This window comes from Nipponia nippon, unplaced genomic scaffold (genome assembly GCF_047370975.1).
Source record: "Nipponia nippon isolate SJK-2023a ecotype South Korea unplaced genomic scaffold, ASM4737097v1 scaffold_3, whole genome shotgun sequence".
NCBI classification, from domain to species: domain Eukaryota; kingdom Metazoa; phylum Chordata; class Aves; order Pelecaniformes; family Threskiornithidae; genus Nipponia; species Nipponia nippon.
Window position 1 is genome coordinate 72143829 of NW_028262347.1, and position 27457 is coordinate 72171285.

Here is a 27457-nt window from a genome sequence, read left to right on the forward strand (position 1 = left end):
TCAGACATTACAGGCAGTCAGTAAGAACCTGTTTCTCAGAGATTAAAGACAGCCGGGTACAACCAAGTTTTGAAAGTTTCTCAGTGAGACAGGTCTTCTCAGAGAAAGGAAGAAAGTATAGTAGCAAACCTCTTAGAGATACACTCAAATGTTATACCTAGATGTCTAAGACTGTAGTACTTGGTTCACCCATACTGGTGCATTCTGGGAAAACAGTGGCTGCGTATGGAAAGCTCCTTTGTATATTGAGTAGATACAGGTGAAGAGAAAGGTGAAGAAGGAGTCCTGGCTATGGGGTTAGTTGGTTTTGCCCCTAATAGTAGGATTTAAAATGCTCAGAGAGCATAAAGTTGTACTGGAGTCTTTCTGTAATCTTTCTCGAGAAGATTATTAAACAGGTCCTTTTATTTAGATAGCATGGCTTTAATAACTATGGGGAAACCTTGGACATCATGGCCAGAAATGCTTCTGAACCACCACAACATAGTAATTCATCTCGCAGCTGTGTAGTAAAGATTGAAGATGACTTGTAGAATAACAATAGTTGCCACTTCACTTTCAGTTAACAATGCATCAATATCTCTTTCCAATTTTGTGATAGGAAACCTGCAAATAATAAAAAATTCCTAAGTAGTTCATGTATATATCATGCCAGCAGTGTAAGGTAGTTTGATGTAGTACAGTGCAAAATAATTGAGGAACAAACCTTCATCAAAAGCATCAATGCATTTACATTCTTTTTTGTGTGTTATGTTTGAGGCTTACTTGTTTCTTTCAGTAGCTGTCAGACCCATTAAAGAGGAAGGATTCAGCAGGGTAAGAAAAAATTGATCTCACTTCTAGGATTCTAACATTTTCTAAGTGCATCTACAAATTGCTGCATGAGACACTACATTCTGTCACTTTATATCAGCATAATCCAGGAGTGCTGGTGCAATTGGCAGAGGTCTCTGGTGCCAGGCAGTGATGCCAAATATAATTTAATGTGGGAACTGACTAAAAGGACCTGATATTCCAGTGAATACTAAAGGAAGTTCATGAAGTCTCTTTAGAAGCATCATAGGGGGCAAGACTGCAAGGAGAGGATTGTAGTGGGTCTGTTGCTTTGGGTGGCAAAGTATCTGCACGGGAAGAATGTAAAAGGATAGGTAGGGTAGGAGAGATTGGTGAAGCTCAAGGGTGGCCTCAGTTTATCTCACTGGATAAGGGGTGTATGAAAACATGAAACAGCGCAAAAGCTTTCTCTTTCCTCTACTCCACATTTAGAGGAAGAACTGTCTGCTGAGATGCTACAGAATACAGTAACATCCCAGGGAATTAACAGCGCTAGTATATTCAGCTGCAGGGTGAACATATGACTGAGGCAAAAGAATTAAATAAACTCTTTTCCTGAAATTTTCTGGGTTTTGTGTTTCAGGGCAAGTGGGTGTTCAGGAAAAGCAGAAAACGATAGCTTTCAGTGACCATCCGATCTTCTTTTCTGGACCTCCTTGTGATTTTCATTTAGACTTACAATGGTAGGAGACATCATGCATGAGCTGTGGTCCAAGGAAGCACCTAAGACTGGATTTGCTCTGCATTTTAACACTTCTTTCAGACACACACAACCATCTCATCTGAAAAAGGTGTAACTCAAAACCTACTTAGAAAAGGAAGTAGGAGACTGATCAGACACCAGAGGAGAAAATAGTTTCCATGGAGATCTCCAAATGTCCAAGATCTAAATAAGAACCTGTAATTGGCAAATGTTTCTGTGAAGTGTTTGGAGAAATTATGTGGTATTCCACTTCATGTTCAGACAAGGGCACCATTTGATTCGGATCCTGAAGAACATTGAGAAGTGGGTATTGAAAGGAAGTCTTGCATGAGCTGCATGTAACCCTTCATAGGAGGAGAAAACTAGGAACAACAGTAGCTGTCAGACGAGGAAGATTTCCCACCCCAGAAACATAATGTCTCAGTCTTATGTGACAGGGGTAAGCTGGATGTTGAAGGTCCTTGCCAAAGAAATTTGAGAGAAAAGGGATGGATGGCTGAACTGGTTAGTCCAGAGCCAAATCTTTGAGGAATCCTACAAGCAAGTTGTTAAAAAAAGCCTAGCAAAGACGGCAATAGCACAGGTCATGAACACAAGAGGTGACAACTAAGTGATCAATAACTTGTTGTGACGCAGACAATCAGAGGACTTGAGGGACAAAAGTATGCCCATTGCATTTATAGGCATGTGAGGCACATGTGGAAGTAAAGAGGTTTGTGCTGTGTCCCTAGGGATATTATTAGATTGGAATATTCTCTAACAAAGCATATTATAAAAACTGTCTCTGTGGTTATTATTAATTTCAATGAAGAGTGAAAAGACTCTCCACCCTTTCCATCCCTCCCATCTTCCTTGGTAAGATCCAACTAGAAGGAAGGAGGGTGGAGCTCAACTCAAGGTAGGTGAAGAGGACAAAAGAAGGTAAACAAGATTGTAGGGAAAATGGAGGTAAAGCACTGTAACTCTAATCCAAATACCTTAATTTTTAAACTCAGAGTAATTCAATTCATATATATATATACACACATATATACACACAGACATAGTAAAGTGACTGGAAGTATATTCACCTTAATACTGAGCTACTTTAGTGTGACATACATATTCATTTATAATCAAGATAAGCAAATATTTTAGCGTATAAGCAATTTACCACCTATTTTTATTTTGCTTTAATACAAGACAGTGTAACAGTCTAAAAAAAGAAGCAGCACTGAAGAAATCATCATTTTAAATTAATATATAGAACAGACTTTAAAAGCATATTCAATAAAACATTCTAAGGAAAAAGCTAATAATCTAAGTGAAACGAATGTATGTTGGCCACAGAACATGCTGAACAGGACTCTACAAAGAAAACTTAAGACCTGTTAGTAGGCTAAATTAGAGTGTATAACAATTTCTTTTTAAAAAATATCCTTTTTGATATATTTTCTATTTCTTTTTTTTATTTCAATATTCAGTGAAAGATACAGGTTCACATATAAATACAGATGAGTTGCATGGGAAAGTTTCAAAAGAGGACACTGATTTCAAAGCTTTCCCTTTTTCTTGCGTATGAATATAATACAGACAGATACAGTTATCTGATAAGAATTCTGTTAGTAAAAGTACTCATGTAGGCAGGTACACCAATTCCCTTGAGTGCATTATTCATAGTAGTTTTTTTCAAAATCACTTATCAGGCTATTGGTTGTATCAGCCTCTAAACAAATGTATTTAGTATGCTTGAGCCATGCCAATGAACACTTATCATTCTATTGAACCAATCTCATATCTGAGCAATTACAATGAATTTTAATCACCCTGACACTTACTATATTTTATTAGACTTACATTAGAAATCAGAAGACTGTCATATTTAAAGAAAAATGCCTTTACTCTGTTACTGGTGTTAACACTTCTGATACAGTTTTCTTCCTGGGATGGCTTTACCAGTTGGGTTCCTATAGAATCATACCAGATGCAATAGCTCCTTCCCTATTCTTGCTAGTGCTCCATCTTGAAAAAAATGGAATAGTAAATGCTATAGCTGACAACTATTTTTTTTTTTTACACTAACCAAGAATCCTTATCATGGACAGCATTTTAAATTCATCATTTATGGTTCTGTAACATCTCTTTTGCACTGCTTAAGTAAAGCAGGCTTAAGACTAAGTTCAGCATCTGGCTCACTCAAATGGGAATTAATTTACCCAGGCCTTGAATATGCACAAAGTCCCAAGCTTTAAGGATGTGATGCCACTAAACACTTTTTGATCATGGACCCCAAAAGTGGTTCTTCAAAAAGATGCTAGCCAACAGTCAAGCTTACTACTCTATTTGCAAATTCAGTCATAACTACATATTTTCATTGCAAAATAAAGTCCTAAAGGTTTTTCTTAAGTGCTTGATCAGAGCAGCTAAGAGATATGGAGATGATCCTAATCCTTGTTCATTCTCAACATAATCATTTATTAAATTCAGACTTTTGTAAATCAGCTGAAGGCAGTGGTATTATTCAGGTAACTCTTACATCTTACATAGATGCGGAATACATCTCACATAACTTTAAGAGATTAAAAGTTCAATAGAATTAATCTCACCTGAACAGTGTACATTTAAGTGAGGAATAAGTATGGAACCCAGCAATGCATTTTCAGGCAAAAATTCTACAGAGCTGACTTATGAAATCTCTAAGCTATGTAAATATGAAGTATGAATTCCCTATATCACAATAAAAATATGGTAAGGGACATATAGAAAGTATTTTTAAGTATGTGATTTAGTGACTCCACGATTCAGATGCAGTACACTGATTTTGTATTTGCTACAGAGGACATACAATCCTTGGACATCTGTTAGACTGAATACAGCTATGCTTTGAGAAGCTTTAAAACAAACCCTTGTGTTTAATACAGTTTATATTTTTTTCTAATTTACAGAACAGTTTTCAAGGTTGCAAAGTGATATTGGACACTGTGATATAAAAATATATAATGCTACAATCTAAAAAAAGATGTTTTCTTACTGAGAAATTTATTAAGATGTATTAAATATATTTACCACAACATTGTTATGAAAATATAACAGCATGGTAATACTTTAGCAAGTCTTTTGGACACACCACTTGAAAAATGTTTTTTCTGTGACAAATCCTTTACAAAAATGCATCTCTGTGTGTGTTGTCTTTCCTTATGACAGTGTTTCCTCCCCACATTTTTATTTGCATTGTTCCTTTTTCAGTTACTGTAAAAAAAAAGTTATAAAATATATCTGATATATCACTATATATCTGATATATCACTGATAACAGTGACAAGTCTAAGTAACTATTTTGTATGTATGCATGTATTCGTGTTACAAGTGATTAAGAAATATCTTTTGTCCTTGAAAGAAAATTAAGTGCAAAGGCTGAAACAATGGGAATTTATTTGTTTTAGTTTGCAATAAAATTTTCAACACCCATCTAATTGCCTTTTCTGACTTCATATCCCAGGGGTCTCAAGCCACCAGCTGAGAAACATTGCCTTAGGGAGAAACACACTGACAAAGAGAATGTTTTTGCAGTAGCAGAACTAGATGAAATAGTTCCATCAACACTGTTATTGACAAAAAATGTAGATTCATTTTTCCATTTCAATAACATGTTTAAATTACAGGAAATTCTTTCAATCTAAGGAACAAAAAATAAATTAGCAGAAAACAGATACTTCTTAAAGTGAAGATTTTAAAATTTTGGTTCAAAACATAATGTTGTTTAAAAATTTATACTTTGTTTCCTCTTTTGGAGGACATTCATTCTTTAGAAGCAGATGCTCTTTTCTGCATTTAGACTACCACATCTCCAACATAGGACTACTGTAGATGAACCACACTATGATAACTTAATTCATATTAAGTAATAATTTACTTCAAAAAAATCAGAGTAATTTCAGTTTCGCTACTCAGTTTTTGATATGCAGGTTTATCCAGTGTTAGGAAGGATAGTTCAAAAGAACAAGACACATTAATACAGCTGCCATGTTTCCATATAAAATAAACTGCAACACACAAACTTCACTTCACTGTATTTGCATGTAAAATAAAATAAAACTTTTAATGCATCCAAAGCACCAGAAGTTGGATTGATGTAAACTGCAAGATGTAAGGCTTTGCAAAAATGTTAGTATGTTAGCTTTTCAAAAATACATGCTTCAGCATTGTATTGAAAAGAGTTTTCCTTTAAACGAAAACCTTCATATCAACCCACATGATTCATTTTTTCTGTTTTCTTTATCTTTTCATGTGGTTTTTTTTGTGTTGTTTAATTATTTTTTATTATCACTTGAAGTCTATTTCAGACACCAGATGAGCAGTTCCATAAATTCATCTTCAGAAGACTAAAAAGAAAAACGAAACCATTTTTTTTACCCTATCTTTCACAGAGAAAAATGCAATGTTATTACCTCAGGAGAAGGTAGTTGAGTCACCACTGTATCACCAACTGTTGATGTAAGAAGTTTGTCACCTAGAATACTTTCTAAACAGTCTGCCATTACTTGCTGTTGCTTAGGGCTGCAGTGGTTCTCCAAAGACAGTACAATTGGATAATCAGATACCTGGAAATACAATTTAAAGGTTTTTATTATTAATAAATATAAAAAGGACTACTTGATTTCCCCAAATATCTTACAGAAGTCCCCTTGGTAATCTGTACTTTCCTTTATTTTCAAAACTTTCACAATATAGGTCAGTTGTTTCAGGTTAGTAACACAATAAAAAAGCTCACAATATTTACAGAAAAGAGAAAACACAACTGAAGAAGAGAAAGAAATGCATTCTCAGGAAGTTAAGGGGGGTTAAAACAGGGCTGGACATATACAGAGATGAAAAAAAACAGCTAAGGAAATCAAATGAAGATCAGTTAAGAAGGACAAAATACTTCATTAGAGAAACCAGGTAATATCTATGCTGATCTTTGGAAAGCGCATATTGAAGTGTATTTGTCCAACAATCCATAGAAAATAATTTATCAGAGACATTTAACAAACTGTTGGACATAATGTTTAACATAATATTGGATGTAAAGAAAGTGGAGAGAACATAAGTGTTAAATCAGGCAAAAATCAGGCTGATTCAATTGCACAGGGCAGAGTACAACCTGGAAGCAAAAAGCAGAATTTCTCACACAGTTAGTAGCTTAGCTAATACACAGAGCTTCTGAAGAATGATGCATTGGCTACTGTGTGTCTGAAACAGCATTTTGCAACAAATGAACTTACAAATAAGAAAGAGGAATTATAATGTCATCTGCCAAAAAAGGAGGACAGGGTAAAACCTCCCAGACACACTAAAGCATCAAAAAATTTTTAGCTTGATTTCAAAGGAGTCTTAAAACATTCTGAATTCTAAAAACATCAATGTTGACCATTGGTGTTTTTCAAAATTAAAGAAATCTTCATCTCTTTAGGCTTAATATCTGCTATTCCCAGGAAGATCTTTCTTTTGCACTTAAAGGTTATATCACAACTGCTCTGAAATTCTGTTGACTAAGTCATCCCAACAGGAAATTATCACACTGGGTAGATGAACTTTTTAGAAATAATGACTAAGTTTTGTGGAAAACAATTTCAATAAGGGGAAATAAGGGAAAAGAAAAATAGAAAACAAAATTATTGCAATTTTCATGTACCTATAGGAAGAACTTGGAAGCTTTGACATAACCATATACCTTTAAATTTACATCTGACATATTTTAATGGTAGGTCCTTTAGTGGCTGGCATCTACTTTAAACGACAATGAAAAAACAGTGATAAACAAGGCAAAATTAGCTTTCAGCTGAATATTAATTGTAGCCACCAGTTTACTGTAAGTGACACAGATTTAAAATATTTCTCTGTTTTGTGAGGGAGAGTGTTTATTTTTTTTTACAGAATTTCCTGCATTGTTTACACAGTTTTGTTATGAAAAGAGACAATTTTTTTGTTTTGTTTTGTTTTTAAAAGGTAAAATCAGATTCTAAAATTGCAATTGACAAAGTAAACCGGGATTAAATATCTTTTGCTTTAATTTATGACAGGTTTTAATTGACTACATTTCAAGTTGAGAGTATCCTTAAAATTTGCTCAAAAATCATTTCCTTCACATGAAAAAGCTATGCAAATTTTTTTAGAACATCAAAAACTTTTCTTGGAACTCTTTACACCTTACTCATCACAGTACACAAGCAAGACAGGTGAAACATGAAAAATTGAGTAAAAATTAGAGAATACCTCAAATGAGACATGTCCATTTAGACTGTGTAAATAAATCTCATAAGTTGCCACTAATACTGGTGGCTACTAAAAACAAATACTCTGAATAAAATCTTTGCTTGGGCAGGACCTAAACTGTCAATTTCTAATGGAAGTACCATTTTATGTTTACCCTGTTTTTTATACTTTTCCCCTCAGCATTTGCTATTGACCACTAATAGAAGCACACTTTAACCTGGGTAGACAGCTGGTATGAACCATTATCTACTGGTGTGATTTTATCATCTGATTGTAACTTGTGCCTGTTAAATGAAGTTTGTATTATAGTTATGTACATTATGCTGTGTAATAGCAAAAAAAGGTGAGTTATATCTAATGTGTTGTGAAGAACAGTGAAATAAAATTGTATTTTTGTTTTCACTATCTTTTAAAATCAGAAACTAATTAAAATTTATACAGAAATCAGAACAGAAAAAACATAGCTTTGCTTCACTCTGAGTAGGCTATAAAAATATATGCATAAAAATCCATATAAATGTATGATCATAGGTGTATATATTCACACACATAATGCTGGCCTGAATACAAGAGTTATCTTAATAGTCATTCAGGACTTCATTTGAGCAGGAGTTTTGCCAGAAACCTATACAAAAGACTGAGACAGTGCCAAAAGCTCTCCAGTTTTTGCTGCTTTGCCAGTGATAGGCAGAAGGGACATTGCCCTAATGAGTCATCTGACAAAAAGACAGCAGTAGCTGGTAACTTTTATCAGGCCTTGAATTCAAAATAAAAAGAGAGGAAATGGAAAACAGAGTAAGTGTCAAACTCAGCTATAATCTAACACTTTTCTCTATTTTGTAAATTCAAGCATAAGATATAAAACAGACTGATAGCAACAGAATAATAAGTGAAGTAAAAAAATGCAAAGGTATAAAGAAGGAGTAAAACATCAGACTGATTCTGAAGTAGTTTTCACTCTATATTCAGTCCTTGTTTAAATGACCACGGGTGAGAATTCCACCTATAAAACTCAGTAAGATCTTCTGTATTCCTTGTACTAGGTTTGGTTTACAATCATTATTGGCAAAATATGTTTACTGTTCCTTAAATATATAAAAAAAAATATTATGAACAGATAGCACAATTTTCCTATAATTTATTTCAACAGTGCCCACTGGTACAAGCACTGTCTCTGTTTCATATTTTTTGTACCCTGGAGAATCACTGGCAACAACCATGTCCACAGGCTTTGTTAAAGCCACCATCACATTTTAACCAACACATATATGTATACATACCACAAATGCATACTTGTCTATCACTTGAATTACAGAACGAAATGGAATTTTGCTCGTTAAAGTGTGACCATGATACACAACAGGTTCATTGCTTGAGCCATCCCAGCAGTCAATTTCCAGGCAACGACATCCTTTTAAGAGAGCACTTCAAAAGAACAAGAGAAACAATTTTACAGTCAAAAGAAAGATACCACACTTTCTTATACAAGTCACTGTATTTCTGATGACAAGCACATTGAATAACTACAAAAAAACCCTACTTTTTCAGCACAAAAGAAAATAAATCCTATAGAATTATACAGATATGAGGCAGAGCTATATTTTCTGTTGTTTATCTCAGGCATGTTAGGTAATAAACTTTACTAGAGTATTAAGGAGTAACATGGATCATCTGAATAACCTTCATTAAGAGACTAAAAATGAGGGTCAAAGATTTAAATAAAAGAATTTTGGAATGGTGGCAAATTGTTGCTTAAAATAGAAGAAGAAATGTTTGAAAGGGCCTTTTTTATTACTATTGCAGGATTTGTCTGCAAGTTTGAGAATCATTATACTTAAAAATAACAGCATTTCACTTAAGAATTAGGTTGTGCTTGGTCTCCCCCCACCTTATTTCTAAAAGGGAGTGCTAAAGTTTCTCAGATGCCTTAAATTTATTCTGTTTTAATTTTTAATATGTTAATGGCACCCCTTAAAGATCTTACATTTCTAATATTTGGCTTGTTACTAATTTAAACATTTCTTGTAGACTATTTTACCTAATTACCAATCTGTCTTTCACATGCTGCCCTTTACATGCTAACGATATTTCAAAGATGCTTCTAGCTTTTTCATTTTACATTTTCCTTACACAAATAATAGACAAAGAGGAAGAGAAGGGTGTTTATACCCCCTTTGCTGTTACTTTAAGCAATGCAGTATTAATGTTGTATAATTTTAAATACTGTTAGAAATAAATTCACTAGTGTTTCTGAGGATTGCAAGCCATTATAGAACATCCAGAGAACAACCAAACCAAAAAAGTTCAGATAGATGACGGTTCCAACTGCTTTCACTTCACTAAAGTAGTACAAAGTAATAGGAATGCTGGACGCCTGTCTTCCAAATTCTTCATACTTTCTGTCCCCCTCTGTATTGCCCTTATTACATAATCCATTTTCTCCTTCCCTGATCATTTTTATCAAATGCATGCATCTCGGCAATAAGGCATCTTGGTTTCCTCCTCTTGGAGTCACAGTCTGCACATTCAAAGACAAACTTTCTTCTCCCTCCTGGCTACTGTAGTGCCCACTTTTGTTGTCGTTGTTTCTAACCTGCCATACACTACAACATACACTGATCACAGATATCCTTGATGTACTCCACCATACTGTGCCCTTACGTCCTGTATATTGATCAGATTAGAGTTTGCCCAGGAATTTTACATTTCAAGGAGTTATTTATTTTAGCATGGCATGTTGAGATTAAAACCTAATTTAATCATACACTGTGCAGCATACTATAGATTTCATTTGCTGCAAGGTAGATTTTTTGAGATGTAAGTGAAACAATAGATTGTTGATATGAACAGATGATTTGGCAAATGTATTGAAAAGTGTATACACAAAATAAAATACCACTCTCACATTTTCTACTTGTATCTGTGATGGTTTTGTTCCTTATTGCCAAGCAGCATTATATGTGACTTAGTATTAATTTAAAAAAGCCAAAGGATGTTTAAAATATTAAAAAACAGTATCTAAATACCTGATATATCCCCATAAATGACTGGGTCCTATTAGTTGGTCAGATACCAAGTAGGTGTTGTGAGAAGATGAAATAAAATAGTCACATAATGGGTGGTTCATATCTTGGTAGATGGTCCTGTGATTTTTTTTAAATATCGAACAGTCTTCGGAGCTCATGTACCTTATAAATCCTTCAAATGACATCTGCCTTCTTTTCCTCACTAAACAAAAAAGAAAGCAAAAAATTTCTGGTGTGAAGCTAAACTGATGGTTATATCTGTGTATTTCCATAATTTTTAATAGCCAATTCCGAACATTGCTAAAGGTTATACAGCATAACACTTTCCTGCAATTTTAAAATTCATAACAAACAATATAAACAAAAACATCAGATGTGTCCAATTCTGGAGATGAATTGCTGTGGTTCAAAATTATGAGACATTTTTATTCTTCTATGGACACCAGTAAGAAGAGTTTGCAGTAGTCCTAATTAAATACAAAGGAAAATATTTGTTGTTGTTCAGTTTTGGAAAGTAATATGCCAGTCAAGGTACAAAGAGAATCTTCTTTTCTCTGTAGAAAGGACAGGAATTGTTCTCCAAAATGTCAATCGGAGACTGTCAAAATAATCTTGCAGAAACTACAATTCCTAACACCAAATATCTTCCTCAGTGGTGGAAAATTCCAAATAAATAGTGATTAAATAATGTTTAAATTAGAAGCATTTGAAATAAAAATAGCATCTCAACAAAATAAATGACTGCCCACAAAGATGAATTGCAAATCAAACTTATTATATTGCTTCATCTATAACAAAATGTGCTAATTGCCTCCATACCAGTGATAGTCATCCTATTTGTTTTGTCTTTAACCGATGTAATGACAAACAGAACCATTATACTGCCAACTGCTGCTCCAATGTCATGTTTCAAATTTTGCACATGACATAATCTCAGAAGTCAGCTTTGCTTCCAAACATAACCTAGTTTGAATTAGTCAGGGATTTCGCCCAGTTCTGGCTGCAAAATAACCTTATTTTTGTCATCACAGTTGGCTAGTGATAATTAAGCAGTAAGTAATCCAAGATTACTTTCTGTTAATGACAACTTAAAGAAGTCAATGTATACAAACTTTTCACAAAAAAGAAAAAAAAGAAACAAACCTAAAACAATTATCTGACCTGTTAATTCACAATACAGCTATAAGAATCACGACTTATAGGTTAGAGTTGCAATCATCAGTCTTCAGTATGTGTACAGACTGAAAGTTTTATATCTAAATGAGGATTTATTAAAATCATTCTAATGACAGTAACACAAAGAAAATAATTCTTTCTAATTTGTACAGTTTTTTGAACTAGAAAACTTCACAATGTTTTAAAATACTAAACAGAAATGGAAAATAAGGATGAAGGCCCTCCAGAGATCATACATACATACATACACTGTTGTCCTTAACCATACAAATGTTACTCCTAGCAAAAGTCTGTTGAAGCTATTCTTAAAGATTTCCATTGATGAAGAATCCACAGATATCCTAGTAGTCAGTCTCATTTCAGCAACAGGTAACCTTATTGTTAGAAAGTTTTCCGTAATGTTTACCCTTAAAATTCTTTGCTGTCCTAAATATTTGTTCTCTTTTGTACTATTCCTCTCCTTTTCTTTCGCAGTCTTATACACATATGAAGACTGCTATTACACTTCCCCTCATTCTACTGCTTTCCAGAAGAAACAAGTTCAATTCACTGCATCTTTCTGTTTAGGTTAGATTTTCTTAGACTTCTGATAATTTTCATTGTTTTTCTACAACTCTTTCCATCTGGCGAACTTCCTTCTTGATGTTTGATGCCCTAAGTGGAACGTAGTGCTTCTCCTTATTGAACTCCCTCCTTCTTTTCTATATCATCAATTTGCCAAGGTCACTTTGACTTCTAATCTTGTTCCCTTTTATACTTGAAGTTCTGGCATTAAATCTAAATTTAATAAAATTAATTTTGATTCCATCATCCAGCTTATCAATGACATAACTGAAATCTGGATGCCAACACAATGCTCAGTGAAACTGTAGATTGATGTAGTCTTTCTTTTTGACTCTAAGTCATTGATGACTAACTTCTCAGAGTAATTTTCTAATGAGTTGCTTATATACCATGTAGTTATTTTGCCTTCTTCCTCAACTTGTTTTTTAGAATGCAAGACAGTGCTAAAAAGCATGATTTTTCTTCTATCCACCAGTGCTATTACTCTCTCGTAGAAGAAAACTGGATTTTATTTCTTCATAGAATGTCCTGACAAACTCTTATTCATCCTTACTATCTTACAGGTGATTACATATTCATTATTTGTTCCATTTTTTTCTGGTGAATGACTGCTGTCTAGTTACTGGGATGTTCCCTTTCTAAAATAGATATTACATTTGATCTTCCCCAGGCTTTCAATTCATCATCCATTCTCCATGTGTTTTCAAAGGTAACCTGTATTAGCCAAGCTTCTTACAGTCAATTTTCTAGGAACTTATGGATTTATCAAGCTGTCTTCATTGATCTGATTAAGTCATTTAAGCACGTTCTACCCTGTTTTTTTTCCATATTTTTGACTGCCATCTTACTCTGGTCTAATATTAGCCACCTGATTGTACTTAGGTAGTGGATCAAGAATTTCCTTTGTCTTTCTTTTAACTAACTTATTTGCAGAATGACTTATTGCTACCCTGACGACTCTTGACAGTTGTATCTTATTTAGTATCTTGACTTTTTTGATTTATCCACATGCACATGTTACATTGTTTTATACTTGTAGCAACAGGATTAAGTTTCTACTTTCTGGGTCTTTAAAAAATCTTTTGAATTTTTTTACATATTGCTCAAAACAGAATACATTCATCCTGTACACTTTATCTATAATGAATTACATGAATTGTAGACTTAATTCCTTCGAAGAGAAGGCTTTTCATTAATAGTATCTGGTTTTCATTTCTGATTAATTTATTTTTCATGCCCTATATATTTTTCTGTGTAATTACAAGTTGGGCCAGTAACTTTATATTACAGATTATTACAGGACCTTGCATTACATTGCCTTATAAGTTTTTTTCTCGGGGATCTGCAGTTGTTGTCCTTGTAGTTGCACACAACTGAAGTCACCATCCTGTTTCTGGAGAACTACCAAAACTCCAAGCAAGTCTGTAAAATTATAAGACCTATTTGTAAGCAGGAAGAGATTGCCTTTGCACTAACGGCTCTGGCAGCATATGCAGTTCTGTGAACTGAGATATGCAAAAGAGTATCACATGAACATAAATGGCATACCATCTGCTAAAATAAATTTTCAGAGACCTGATGTTTGTTAGAAGATATTATAGTTTTTAGACTTTAAGATAAAGGTAGGGTTACATTTTTATTATTGCTACTATTCATTCACCCTTCTCTTACCAGGGGAGGAAACCCATTGGGTTTCTTTAGAACTCTCTCCTATCTTTGTCTGATGAAGATACCAAAACTAGTTAGAAATGGAAGAGGGTGTTTTTTAAGTTCTGAGGAATAGCACAGTCATACTATTTTCTGACCATTACAGACATTTTCTGCTTCTACATTAAAAGAAATGGGAATTTATCTCCATAACTATTCCACAGTGAAAAGGTACTTTCATCATCAAGACCTCACATTTCTTCGCTAGAGGAACCTCAGTCTCTTTCTCCATTAGTATTCTAATGTTTTTCCCCATTCCTCCAATTAAGGTAAATTCCAGCTCTGCCATATATACAAATACTGTCATATCAGAGAGTAATTATGGATATAACCAGAGTATTTGAAAGACTTGGATTACATTTTATGCCTATGCTTTTTAGAGTTTATTACATTCTGTTTTCTTATTTATCTTGGAACTTCTTTGAAAGTATTTTTCTTTCTTTATGGAAAGAAAAAATTAAAGCTTTCACAAGATGTTTGCTGCCCTGAAGGGACTGAGGCCTGTGGAGGATCCACGCTGAAGCAGATGATTAAGTAAGAAGGAAGCAGGAGCAAAAGAGAAGTGTGAGAAAGGTGGAGTGGCAGAAAGAAATCACTGTGCCTGGACTACAGCCTCCTGCAACGCCTGTATCCTCACTGAAGGGACTGAGTACAACCTGCGGCAATGACAAGGCAGGAGGAGAGGTGTCTGGACTGAACTGGAGACTAGGAAGTGGGGAGGAGAGGAGCCTGAACTCATGTTGAGCCTGGGAAATGGGGAGAAAGGTGTTTTCCCTGTGTTTAAATGTTTGTGTTCTTTGTTTCCTAATAGCCAAATTAGTAATTAAATGTTTATGTTAATTGGCCAACAGAGAGATTGAAATGGGTACAAATATGTATGCTGGGAATTTTAGGGGTGAACTCATCAGAAACACTTGCAATCAGAGACAAAGGTGTTTGCTATATTGGAAGAAGGAAGCTTTCAATAATTGTTAAAAGTATCAAATAATAACAGCCTCAAGGCAGAAACATTATCAGATGGGATTGCATACTATGAAATTTGGCTACATAATGTCAAGCTAAAACATTTATATTCTAAGTGAACAATAAAGACAGAAATATTTCCCTGGCTAAAGTAAGAATACAGTTATTCCTTTTCTACTCTGAGTTTCCATTCTAGGGAGTCTATTTTCCACCAGACCCACACTTGTAACTAATACTGGTGCATACGGGAATAAAGTAGCTGTCTGACCTGCAGTTTAGTTTTCTAAGGGCTTGTATCTCATAACTGATTGTCTTCTTCTGGTGAAAGCTTTTCCTAAAACTGGGTATTTACATGCTCTTTCACACATCTGAATTTTTCTGTCTCATAAATCCAGCTTCAGCCATTGTCTTAGTTGAGGTTTTTAACACATCTTTCTTATTTCACATGATTTTTTTATGAAATCTGTAGGAATTTGACTGAGGTCACTACTCTGTTAAACTTGGTTTGCATTGGCCAATGGGATCAAAATTTCTCTCCTGCAAATGCATGTGCTCCCTCTTGCTTTCTCTCTCTCACACACATGCACACACAAAAAAGTTTAAAAGAATACATACTAGGAATAAATTGATGAATTTTTTTTTACTCACAAATAGATTCTGGATTACTCAAATTCTTTATCTGACAGATGCACCAACCTTATATTGTTATTTACAAAGTAAGTAAGTTTTTCAAAACAGGATTCTATTTTTGACCTGTTTTTGTACTAGAAAATACAGATACAGGAGCAGAGTCTTTGAATGGCACTACACTGTAAATAACAGTGGGATGTACATTCTTATCCTCACTGTGCCTCTAATCCTATCCATGCAAATACTGAATAATGAACAATATTTTTTTAAAAAAAGAGATATATACCAAGCTTAAAAAATAAAGTGCATTTAGTTGGCATAAAATGTTTTCTTTAATCTCATTTAATGACTCAAGACTTCCATTTGAAATTAATAATAAAATTGAGAGATAATCAAATGTTTGTGTAGAACAAAACTGACATTTGGACGTTAGTAGGACAAAACTGTCAGGTGTGAATCACATATTCACCACTTTTATGATCAATTCCATAAAATGGTTCCTTCAGCCAAAAATGCAAGCTTTAGTACACACACACATACAAAATCTGTTACTGCAGCATTTTGCCATTAGAAATTTAAATTGTACAATAAAAATGGAAGAGTAATGTATTCCATACTGCTCCTAAACTAACTACAGCTCCCTCAGAGAGTTAATTCAGAGTTATCTGTCTCAATAGCATTGAGGTGTCTTTCTGTACACAAAAGTTAGGGATGCACTAAATGTTATAGATGGACTTATCAACATTGTATATAAAATCTAGTCATTGTTTTCATCTTAATCTTGACATACTAGTGCTATCAGGTTCATCAGATAATGGTTGTTACTATTAGCAAACCAGTCAATCAAGTGTCAAAATCTGCCCTTTTCCCTTTCTGCAATACACAGGACAAGGATGGCAGATGAGTCCAACAGATCATCCTGATGAAGAATATTCTATACCAAATTCAGAATGACAGTTACACAAAATGGTCTATCACAACACCATATGAATCAACTATCATGTCAATCATATCTGGAACTTTCCAATAAATATGTTTGAGTGGGATTATTAGTTCACTCAAAGGAGCATGAACAATACAGCTATTATTTCATTCAGTAAGATTATTTCCAATTACAAGACAAACAATTTTATCACAGATGAAGAAACAAAAAAGAATTTGGCGCAGCATCTGAAATTTAAGCCAGACATTAAATTAAAACTATAGAAGCTTCCGTTGATATTTACAAATGTGTTTTCTAACTGACTACAGATTCTTCACAGTTTAACCGCTTTATAGCTATTAACTTTTCCACAAAAATAGATAACTCAAAAAAAAGGAACATTTTAAACTGGTAACTTATTATATAACTAATTAGGAAACACATTTTTTCTCAGAAAAAGTAGAATATATTCAATAAAATATGTTCTAATTTAAAAGGCAAACTCAGAAAGTAAAGACATAAGGAATCAAAGGTTTTTTAGCTATTATTGAACAGTGAGTGACTCAATGAAATACCAAATGTCTTCTGTTTCTCGTTGAAAGCGATCCAGTTTATTCTTTCCACCACAGTGGGAATGATCAGCATAGATATTCCAGGGTTATTAACCCAAAAGGAAGATTTTCTCCGTCTTGGATTTATTTTTCTTAACCAGTTATCAATTCCATCCATTATCAAAGACTGGGAACCAAAGGAAACTAACAAAGTTAAACATCTGAGATTCATCTTCCACTGAACAAAGTAACAGCTTGTAATAAAATGCAGTTAGCTCTGATTTCCTTTTATTAGCTTAGTTGCAAATTTTGCCTCAGGTTATGTTCAGTGAAACACAGTGGAAATGTAACACCACAACTTGAAGCAGTCTTCAATAGCTGAAGGATATGCATATTACAGCTTTAACAAACCTCCACTCATCTCAGAGTTCTCATGGTTCAGAAAGGGTGATCCAGCACCTATGAAGATCTTTCTTACACAGTGGTCCTTCTGCAAGGGGACATATAAGCCTTTGGGTTTGAGGGGGAGGGAGTGTGCATTATCACTAAATGACTCAAGTGAGAGAAGACAGTATAATGAGCAGACAAGCAAAATGGCAGATAAGAATCCTAAGAAAAATAAAGTTAAAAATGGTTCGTAACGACGAACAGCGAGTTGAAGAACACAATACATCATTGAAGGACATGGGAAAAAGATACATAAATGACAGAGAAGAGAGCAGATAAAGGAGAGCACCATGAAAAGAAAGAAATTAAAACACAGAAATAAAAAAAAATATATAAAAAGTAAGACAAGGCTTTAAAGTAATAAATGTATGAGGTTTTTGTGTAATGGTTTCAGAATATTATTTTGGTGACTTTAAACACTCATCAAAATATAACTGGACCTTTTCCTTAATAAAACAGTGGCAACCACCTTTCCATGGTAGCTAAACAAATAAGAAATTACGAGTTCTACAGGTATGCCTGACTCAATAGGAAGAAGAACTCATTGGGTAGAAAAAGATTTTGTCTTCAAAATATTACTGACATCTGGAAGAACGCAGCTTGAGCTCCAGACCCCAGGCTGAATTACCAGTGCTAGCTGCTTAGATAGCTTCCTTCTACTGCAACAAGAACAACGTCATGGATTCACCGAGACAGAGTAAAAGTGAAATAGCATAAAAAGGAAACTATAAAACTGCAAGTCAAAGTGTGGGCAGGCTGCAAGGGAGGAATATAGAAACACTACTCAGGCATGATGAAATGGTGTTCGGAAAGCCAAAGCTCAACCAGAATTGAAATTGGCAAGGGACATCAGTGGCAACATGGAGCACTTTTACTGCTTCATTGGCTATGTTTTTAAAAAGGAGTAAGTGGGCCTGCTGTTTGAATAGGGCAGGTGGTTTAGTGACAGCAAACACAGATAATGCTGAAGTACTCAGTGCTGTCTTTTTATCAGTCTTCATCAACAAGGTGTAGGCTTTGTGCCTACAGACAGGGTTCAAGGAGAAAAGAAACTATCAGCAGATAGAAGTTAAGATAAAATAGATTACTGGAGAGAATTCAACACATAAAAGGCCATGGGACCAAATGAGGTGCATTTGAGAGTGTTAAGACCGTTGGCTGATATCACTGCAAAGCCATTCTCTATCATCTTTGAAAGGCCATAGAGATCAGGGGAGGCCCCCATGACTGGAGAAGAACAAATGTTGCACTCATTTTTTAAAAGGGCAAGGACTTTCTGCGCTTGCAGCCCAGAAAGTCAACCGTATCCTGAGCTGCATAAAACGAAGTGTGGCCAGCAGGTCGAGGGAGGGGATTCTGCCTTTCTACTCTGCTATGGTGAGACCCCACCTGGAGTACTGCATCCAATGCTCAAGTCCTCAGTACAGGAAAGACATGGACCTGTTGGAGCAGGTCCAGAGGAGGGCCACAACAATTATCAGAGGTATGGAACACTTCTCCTATGAAGAAAGGCTGAGAGAGTTGGGGTTGTTCAGCCTGGAGAAGAGAAGGCTCCAGGCAGAACTTATTGCAGCCTTTCAGTACTTAAAGGGGGCTTATAAGAAAGATGGGGACAAACTTTTTAGCAGGGCCTGTAGTGACAGGACAAGGGGTAATGGTTTTAAACTAAGAAGGTAGATTTGGACTAGATATAAGGAAGAAATTTTTTACAATGAGGGTGGTGAAACACTGGAACAGGTTGCCCAGAGAGGTGGTAGATGCCCCATTCCTGGAAACAGTCAAGGTCAGGTTGGACGGGGCTCTGAGCAACCCGATCTAGTTAAAGATGTCCCTGCTCATTGGAGGGAGGATGGACTAGATGACCTTTAAAGGTCCCTTCCGACCCAAACTATTCTATGATTCTGTGATTCTGTGATTCTATGATCCAATTCAGGGAACTGCAGGTTGGCCAGCCTCACTTTCATCCCTGGGAAAATCACAGTGCAAGAACTCTTGGAAGACATTTCTGGGCACATGAAGGAGGCTGTGGATCTCTGTCCTCAGGGGTTTTCAAGTTTTGACTGAAAAAAAAAGCCCTGAGAAACCTCTTCTGAATTCAGGGTTAACCTTGCTTTGAGCAGAAGGCCAGAGTAGCTGCCCTCTTGAGGTCCCTTTCCATCTGAACAGTTCCATGATTCTGTGATAGTAGAAGCCTATGTTTAAAGTCCTACTCTTAGAAGCTGATCAGAGAACATAATGGAAATGGCATTTCAGGTTGGGAGAGCATAAATAATTAATTATAGCCTTAACCCCAATAACATGGATAACGACGCCAGTAGACACATGATGGGACAGATTAATAACCAGACTCCATGCCTGCTGAAGATGCTCAGGATCCACTACATTTGCAAGACTGCTTCAATGCATCCCTGATATCATTACCAATCATATCCAACTGAGGGCAAACCAGAGTTTGCCTTAACTGTTTAAAGTTTCAGTCTTTCTCAGTAAAAAAAAAGAGGTGTAACCTTCTCAGTAGATACATCCTTAGAAGTTGTTTTCCTCTGTGAAATCTCTATTAGATTACTTCTACATTTAAACTTTCTGTCATATGACACTTAAATATAGACATACCAAGTGCAAAAGGTATGATTCATGGAGAGCATTCTGTTAAAACAAATTGTAGGTTTAAATAGTACAAAATGGAAGTACTATACCAAACTCTAGTAGCATGTATTCTTTCCACTTGTAAGACAAACTTTAAGCAAAAAGCTCTACTATATCAACAATGCTGTAAAAATTAACATGACCCCCCAAGTAGGATTAGAACAACCTCCGTTGTAAAATATGCTTTGAAATGCAACTTCTTTTCTCTTTATTGTGATTGTGGATCACAGTAGTGAGGAGTTAAACCAAACTAAATTACATAACATTAAATTCTGACATTTTCTACTCTTCAGAAATGCTGTCCTCAGTCTTCAGATTTTAATACTGAAAATATATTTAAAAAAAAAAATCATCCATCATTACTGATTTAATTATCATTGATTTCCTCTAAGAAATATCCTGTGCTGAACAGACCAGTTGTTAACAAAACATAATTTCTGTTTTTGTATCTTTGTAATCCAATATCTATAGTCCTCTGATTAATTAAGCAAAATAATTTTTGAACACTTAGCTAAGCAAAAAAAAATCAGTCCGGCTTCCTAATAATTCACATATTTCAGTGGACATTAAAAAGATTTAGTGCAGCTTATATTAGCTCATCCACTGTACGAAAATTGTATTTTGATGGAAGCAATCTACATGTAGGTTTTGGACCAGTCTGTTGCAACAAGGAGTAAGAATGATGGATCTGGTAAGTAATGTAATATGCTATCACTGAGCAATATGCTGTGTAAATTTATTGTGCTTTATTAATAGTTTCTTGTATTATTACATTCACAGTGTTTAAAGATCTGAATTTAAAAAAATCAACATTTTGTACAAGTGCTTACAAAAGATATTATACAACATACATAATTATAATTGCTTACATTAGTTTTATTTAAAATGTTCAATTTGCATAGTCAGATGAGTATTCAAAAATATAAAGAGTCACTGAAAGAAGCACAAGAAATAAGAGCTAGAAATCAAATACTTAAACTATGCATACCTTCTTCAATGGGTTCGTACTTCAAAATAATTTCTAAGGCAGTCATTTCACAAGCTTCAGTTTCATATTGTTCTGTTCTGAGAAATTCAATGAGCTCGGTGTCAGCTAGAATTTTGCAGTTTGGAGAGTAAGTACGGAAAAGTTCATGAAATTCAGGTCTGTGTACAATAGTTCGATAAATTGCCCTGAAGTCTTCTATGTTAATTGTATGTACCTTCCGTTTGTCAATTGTTTTCTGAAAAAAAAAAAAAAATCAAAACAGTCAATACAAAGATATGCAATGATGCAAAGATAGACACAAAACACTTTATTATAACAGATCATAAGAGCGAGAACGATAGAGAAAACCTCAGGCAACAGTGACTGCAATGTATTATCAAATTACATTCTTCTTCTATATATGCAACTTTTAGATTTGACTTTCTTTGTTAAAAATATTTTATACAGATTAAAATGTATCATATGACATAATTAGCATCTAAGTAATTACAATAAATTTCTATATAACGCATATCCAATATTAAAACACATTCTATAAAACCTCTAAAATGCTATGCAATAAAATAAATCTGCAGCATAAACATTATCAAGTGGATAATACATTTAATATAATACCTCTCCAACAGTGATTTAAACCATATTGTAAATACTGTAAGTTAAATCTACATACAACATACAGCAAAGAGTAATCTAAAAAATTAAATAAGGATGACCAAATCCAAGACTTTCAATATATCAAATAAGAAACACTATTAAAGTTTGGAGACAAGATACTTTATAATAACCTATGACATCGTGTTCTATTCTTAACAAGCCAGAATGTTTAACTCAGATTAATTATTCACACTTTCAGAATTCTTAAACTGTAAGCTTGTTTTCATAGAGCTTACAAAATGTTAACACATTAATTAATTTCAGTGTTTCAGTATAAAAGCCACTAGAAAAATCAAAAGGGCAAAAGAATTTGAGTAGAATAACACTTTTTTTACCATTTCTGTCATTTACATTTTTCTCAGGCTTAACAATTTTATTTATCCTTTAAAAGTTTCTACACAAAATATGTAATTGTGTGTATGAAATATAGATGTTTCTAACAGTTTAGCTTGTATTGTTCTTAAAAGTTACCAAATTAAGAGAAACTTTGGAAATTTACTGACAAAATTACTCACAAAAAATAATAAATAAATGGCAATTCATTGCCTCATTGGTCATCACTGTAAGCTGATCGAAATTCATAATTGTTGGCTCCTTAAACTGAGACTACCAAAGAGGTTAAATTTCAGCATCTAATAACATGGCACCTACTGTGGTTATTAAAGCTTCCCCAAAAGTGTCCAGAAACATAAAATGGCTTACTTGAGCTTTGGCTGCTCTTTGATAAATACTTTTGGTTACTACTAAATTAGATTAGTTCGACACCATAAAAACTAAAAGCCTAATGGTACATTACAAGCTTCTTCCTATGGAGTACATTTCCTACTAAGAGATGTCCGACTAAGCACAACAACAAAAGTAAAAATACATTAGATAACCAAAACAAGTACAAAAGTAAATTTCATGAGGAGTTCTAGCCAAAAATTTTACAAATCAGTACTTAAGTATTTGCTTTGAGTTTGTGCAAGAAAATTGTAATCATTTTTAACAAAAATCACCAGCAAGAAAGTAATTCAATACAAATGCTAATAATACAAATGCTAATAATATGTATTTCATTACTGCTTGAGAAATCCCACATCTAAGGGTGACATCCTCAATCTCATCTTTAATATCTTTAAGAAAACTGCAAATTTACTCATAACTGTCAAATAGAAAAAGAAAATAACAACTTATTTTAGAATTAAACAATCTATCAGGATTCGGGAGACGTTCACTTAGGTATTGGCACAAAGTGAAGCTGGGCAAAAAAAATAATTTTTCTATCTATCTCAGTTGCCTCTTGATGAAATACAGACAATAATACTACACAGGAGAACTTCTCAAATTAAAGTTATGAAAATCATGTCGATATAAAAAAAAAAGATTGTTGTAAAATTTTTGTTGGTAATTTTTATTATTGTGATTTTTATTAATGCATATCAATCTTTGCTATTCAGAAAAGAAGAATCTTGACAAAGACTTAGTCTTCAGAGGAATTACATGAGAATGTATTATTCCTTAAAAATCTTAATGTTCATAATTCTGATATTACTCAAAGGAGCATTACAATAAAATGAATTCAAAGAGAATAGACAAGAAAAAAGCAGATTATTCTTTAAAAACTATGTTTTCTGTAAAATTAATTTTGTCATATATAACCATTCGGTTAACTGTTGATGTATAGTTACTTACAATGATGCCAGGAAGATTTCCTTCGGATTTTTATGTACTATTATAACGATGAACAATTTGAGCCCCAAAACTATTGAAAAGACTCAAACCTCTCTCAAATAGCAAAGAATATCTAACAGCCTGCTACAAATAACTAGATCAGACTGTTAAGTATATTATGTTGTTAAATACAACTAGATCAGACTTGTTCTATGCAGGTCACTTCCTCAAATAATTATTCTCTTCTCTTCCAATAATTGATCATCTCTCTCAAATTTCTGTCAGAAAGAAAAGTAGGTGGAAAATACAGGAAACAATGAGAAATAGTTTCAAGTTCTCATGAGATTCTCAAGGTTGGCAATTCTCTCAACGCAGTGCAAGTTCAAAAACCACAGGCAGCCTCTTTAGCAAGGATTGAGTTCATGCTGCCGGTTTTACCTTGGCTTGATAAGGCAGAGAACAATGAGAGAGGAACAAGATAGAGGAAATCCTAATGCCTTCCCTCTGACTGCCTGCCTGCCTGTCAGCATGACATGGCCTAAAAGTTTCTGACTTGCCATAGTTAATTCTCCTCTGTTGAATCTGGACAGAATCAGCCAGCTGGTTACAAAATTCTCGAAGAAATCATATATATATATATATTTAGCCACTTGGCTTCATTCCCTTAGGAAAACAGCTTTACCAAACAACTATTTTTTGTAAAAAAAAATGAGCTAAAAGGAAAAATCGTACATCTTTTGAGTAATTACTAGAGGGGACCTGAAGAACATGAAATCCCAATATGTCCAAAGGCACTCAGTTTTGCAGTATTTGCTCACTGGGACTGCAGCCACTTGATGGTAGTTTGCTTACCTAGGTTAAATTCACTTATTAGTAAGTCCAGTTTCTAGCTGCATCATGTAACCTTCGTAGAAATCTCTTAAATGTTGCCATGTCTCAAGGCCACATCCTTCCCCAGGGGTTATAGTGCAATTCATATCCATTCAGGCACACCTCTTAAACACTTCAAACAAGAGGTGTAGCGGAAAATTGAATGAACAAGTGTGCTGGATCTATGTTGACCTGAAGCCTAAGCAGATCAGACAACTCTAGATTGTCCTCCCGGCAAAAAGATTTTTAGGAAGTCACCGTAATGGCTGTGCCCAGCATCAGACAGGTATGTCTGGGCACATTAGCTTGATCACAGAAGCAACTGCATGGGATGAAACCAGAATACTTTAATTTTTCCCAAGTTAGGCCTTGTTAGAAAAAATTTGGGAATCAAGACCTACATATTTTCCATTACCCTACACTATTTTGGTTTGGTGAAGAGATGATGTTAATGCAACCACTCAGTTATCTGTTTTAAACAGAAATGAAAGACCTGAACAAAGCAAATTATTTGCTGATTTAGCAGACCCTATTAGCATGACGTTCACTTCTCAAAACATTAATTTTAAAAAGTCAGCAAATATAAGGCACTTCTGTAACTGGACTTCTAAATGTATTTAATTGCTTAACATACATATTCCTCACCTTGAAAACATGTTTTACATGTGCGAAATCAAAAGGCATTTGCAGTTTTTCAAGCAGCTTCATTGTGCTGTCTAAATCAATCTTCCCAGTCCTGAACTCATTCTGAATGATGGACAAAAACCACGTACGAGAAATCAGGTTAAGGAAACTTCTGGCCCATGCCATTACCTTTTAATAGGGGGAAGAGGGGAAGCAGTTTAATTTTTTTAAACCTAAAAAGCTTTCACTTTGCTTTTCTCATAATCTAGAACATCCTTGTCTTCTGATTTCTGATAATGCAGCAGGCTCTGAGGCATGCAGGAAGACATTTTTTCTCTGCGCCCAGAGACTCTGAGGGCAAAGGTGACAAAAAGGGCCAGAGAAAGAGAAGAGGAGGGTGTGAAGGAAAACAAGAGGTGGTCAAGGTGAAGAAAGGGGCACAGTGAGAGGAGGAAAATGTGGGGAGGCCGAGGGGATTCAGCAGCTGTGGGGAATGGCGGGAAGAGGAGTGCCAACAACAAGCAGCAACGAGGTGAGAGTGCCCCGCACTGTGCCCACTGAACCAGTCTCAACCAGCCCCAGCTGGACCAGGCCAGACCAGACTGGACTGGCTGCCCCAGGCCCTCCCCTGCCACCTAGCTGCATCTGTGCACAGGTCAGGCCCAGACCTGGGGGGATAGGGGCACACAGCGGGAGGTCACACAGGGGCAGTTGTCGCAGGGCAGGGAGAGGAGAGGAGGAGGTAGAGTGGCAAAAGGAGGAGGAGGTAGAGCAGAAGGAGGATATCTGTTCTCCTCCATGGCGGCTCTGCATCGCCTGCTCTGGTCTCTTCACTGCGGTGGCATTGGCAGTGTTCGGCAGGACATCACCTCAGCTTGTTCCAGTTTCCGGCAGGGCCCTTCCCCTACCCTTGCACCCCTGTGCCCCTGCCAGGAGGGCACAGCCCCCACGCTTGGCCCCCCACCAGCACTGCCTCGGGTGCCACTGTGAGGTCACAAACTGCAGGCCCCCAGCGCAGGCCCCTTCCCACCTCTGCTCACCCCCACCCCTGCTGCCATCTTGTGCCTTTTCCCTCCAGCACGAAGCGGCCCATGTGCCCTCCCCTCACCTGCAGTCTCCCACCCTTTGGATAGCCCTCACCCCCAGCATGTGTGCGAGGCAGGAGCTGCACAAGACGGAGAAGGTGTCTCTCCTTTGTGGCCTGCTGCGCCAGTCCCCTCCTGGGGAGTTCGACGAGGTTGTCCGAGATCTCTCTGCTCTGGTCCAAGATGACAAGCTGGTGAGGCAGGAGGCTGCCCGTGTAGGGGCCTGTCACAACAAGAACAACTTCACCCCCGTCCAAATAAACGGGCACACTGTGCTACTGACCCACTACAATGACCTAGGGGGAAACCGCTTCTTTGACCCTCAGGACAAATTCTCTTTTGAATTTGACCACCTGCGTGGGGTCACCAGCAAACCCCAGCTGCACGGTGTGATGCTAGATGAGGGGGAGCTGTGGCGAGAGGCCCTCCACAAGGGCTTGAAGGCCTACATGAGCTGCCACTTCCCTGTAGGGAACTGCTGTGTGTTCAAAAAAAGCCTGGGGAAGAGGCAGATGTTTGTGGCCTGCATTGAGGCTCATCAGTACCAGCCTTCAAATCATTGGAACAGCCTTTGGAAGTCAGACTGGACTTTTGCCCTGACTCCATTCACCACTCAAGTTACAGGGATCTTTCTCCTCCAGATACACTACTTCAAAGATTCCAACCTCCATGTAACTGTCAGCAAGTCTATGAGTGAGACTCTGAACGTGATAGACCAAAGACAGTTTGCCACAGATTTTGTGAAATTTGTGAAAGCTGAGGACACCAAGTTTCATATTGCCATTCTGGAAAACGTTCAGGCTTTGTCAGACGATATATGGGGAAAAAATCTGCGGAGGAAACTCCCTGTTACTCGCACTTTTATGAACTGGAATAAACTATTGAATGATCAGCATCTGAACACCAATGTCTCCAATACAGAAATGCCTCCATGCTTACTGAAACACACTATTTGATATGGTGGCCTAAATAAAAAAAAAAAAGAGGGAAGAAAAAGACAAAACAGGGGTGTTTCGTTGATTTATTTCTGGATTACTCAGAAGAGTGCAGAAACTGTCATCAGTCAATCACCACTTTGAAAATAATTCAGGTCTGTAGTGACTGAAAATAATTTGCTGTGTTTTTTTATTTTCTTCATGTACTTTTCAACTGTAATGGTCACTGTCAAAGGCAGTACAGT

The 27457-nt window shown here is 35.7% G+C and overlaps 2 protein-coding genes across 2 annotated transcripts in view; one reads left to right on the forward strand and one right to left on the reverse strand.

Moving 5' to 3' along the window:
- PLCZ1 (phospholipase C zeta 1) overlaps positions 1 to 25992 on the reverse strand; it is a 56797-nt gene extending 30805 nt beyond the window's left edge. The window contains exons 1-6 of the mRNA XM_009471035.2: positions 25979 to 25992; positions 25214 to 25337; positions 21392 to 21626; positions 10798 to 10999; positions 9052 to 9196; positions 5965 to 6117 (exon numbers count right to left, since the gene is read on the reverse strand). Of these exons, the coding sequence (XP_009469310.1) occupies positions 5965 to 6117; positions 9052 to 9196; positions 10798 to 10999; positions 21392 to 21626; positions 25214 to 25337; positions 25979 to 25992 (873 nt within the window). The remainder of the gene's footprint in view (positions 1 to 5964; positions 6118 to 9051; positions 9197 to 10797; positions 11000 to 21391; positions 21627 to 25213; positions 25338 to 25978) is intronic.
- A 347-nt stretch (positions 25993 to 26339) lies between these two features.
- CAPZA3 (capping actin protein of muscle Z-line subunit alpha 3) lies at positions 26340 to 27233 on the forward strand. Its single transcript, XM_009471048.1, has one exon. It carries the CDS (start codon positions 26340 to 26342, stop codon positions 27231 to 27233), a length of 894 nt encoding a protein of 297 aa, XP_009469323.1.
- The last annotated feature ends 224 nt before the right edge of the window (positions 27234 to 27457 follow it).

What these genes read in the sequence shown, in the direction of transcription:
- CAPZA3 (XM_009471048.1), top strand. Translation starts at nt 26,340, where the DNA reads ATGTGTGCGAGGCAGGAGCTGCACAAGACGGAGAAGGTGTCTCTCCTT.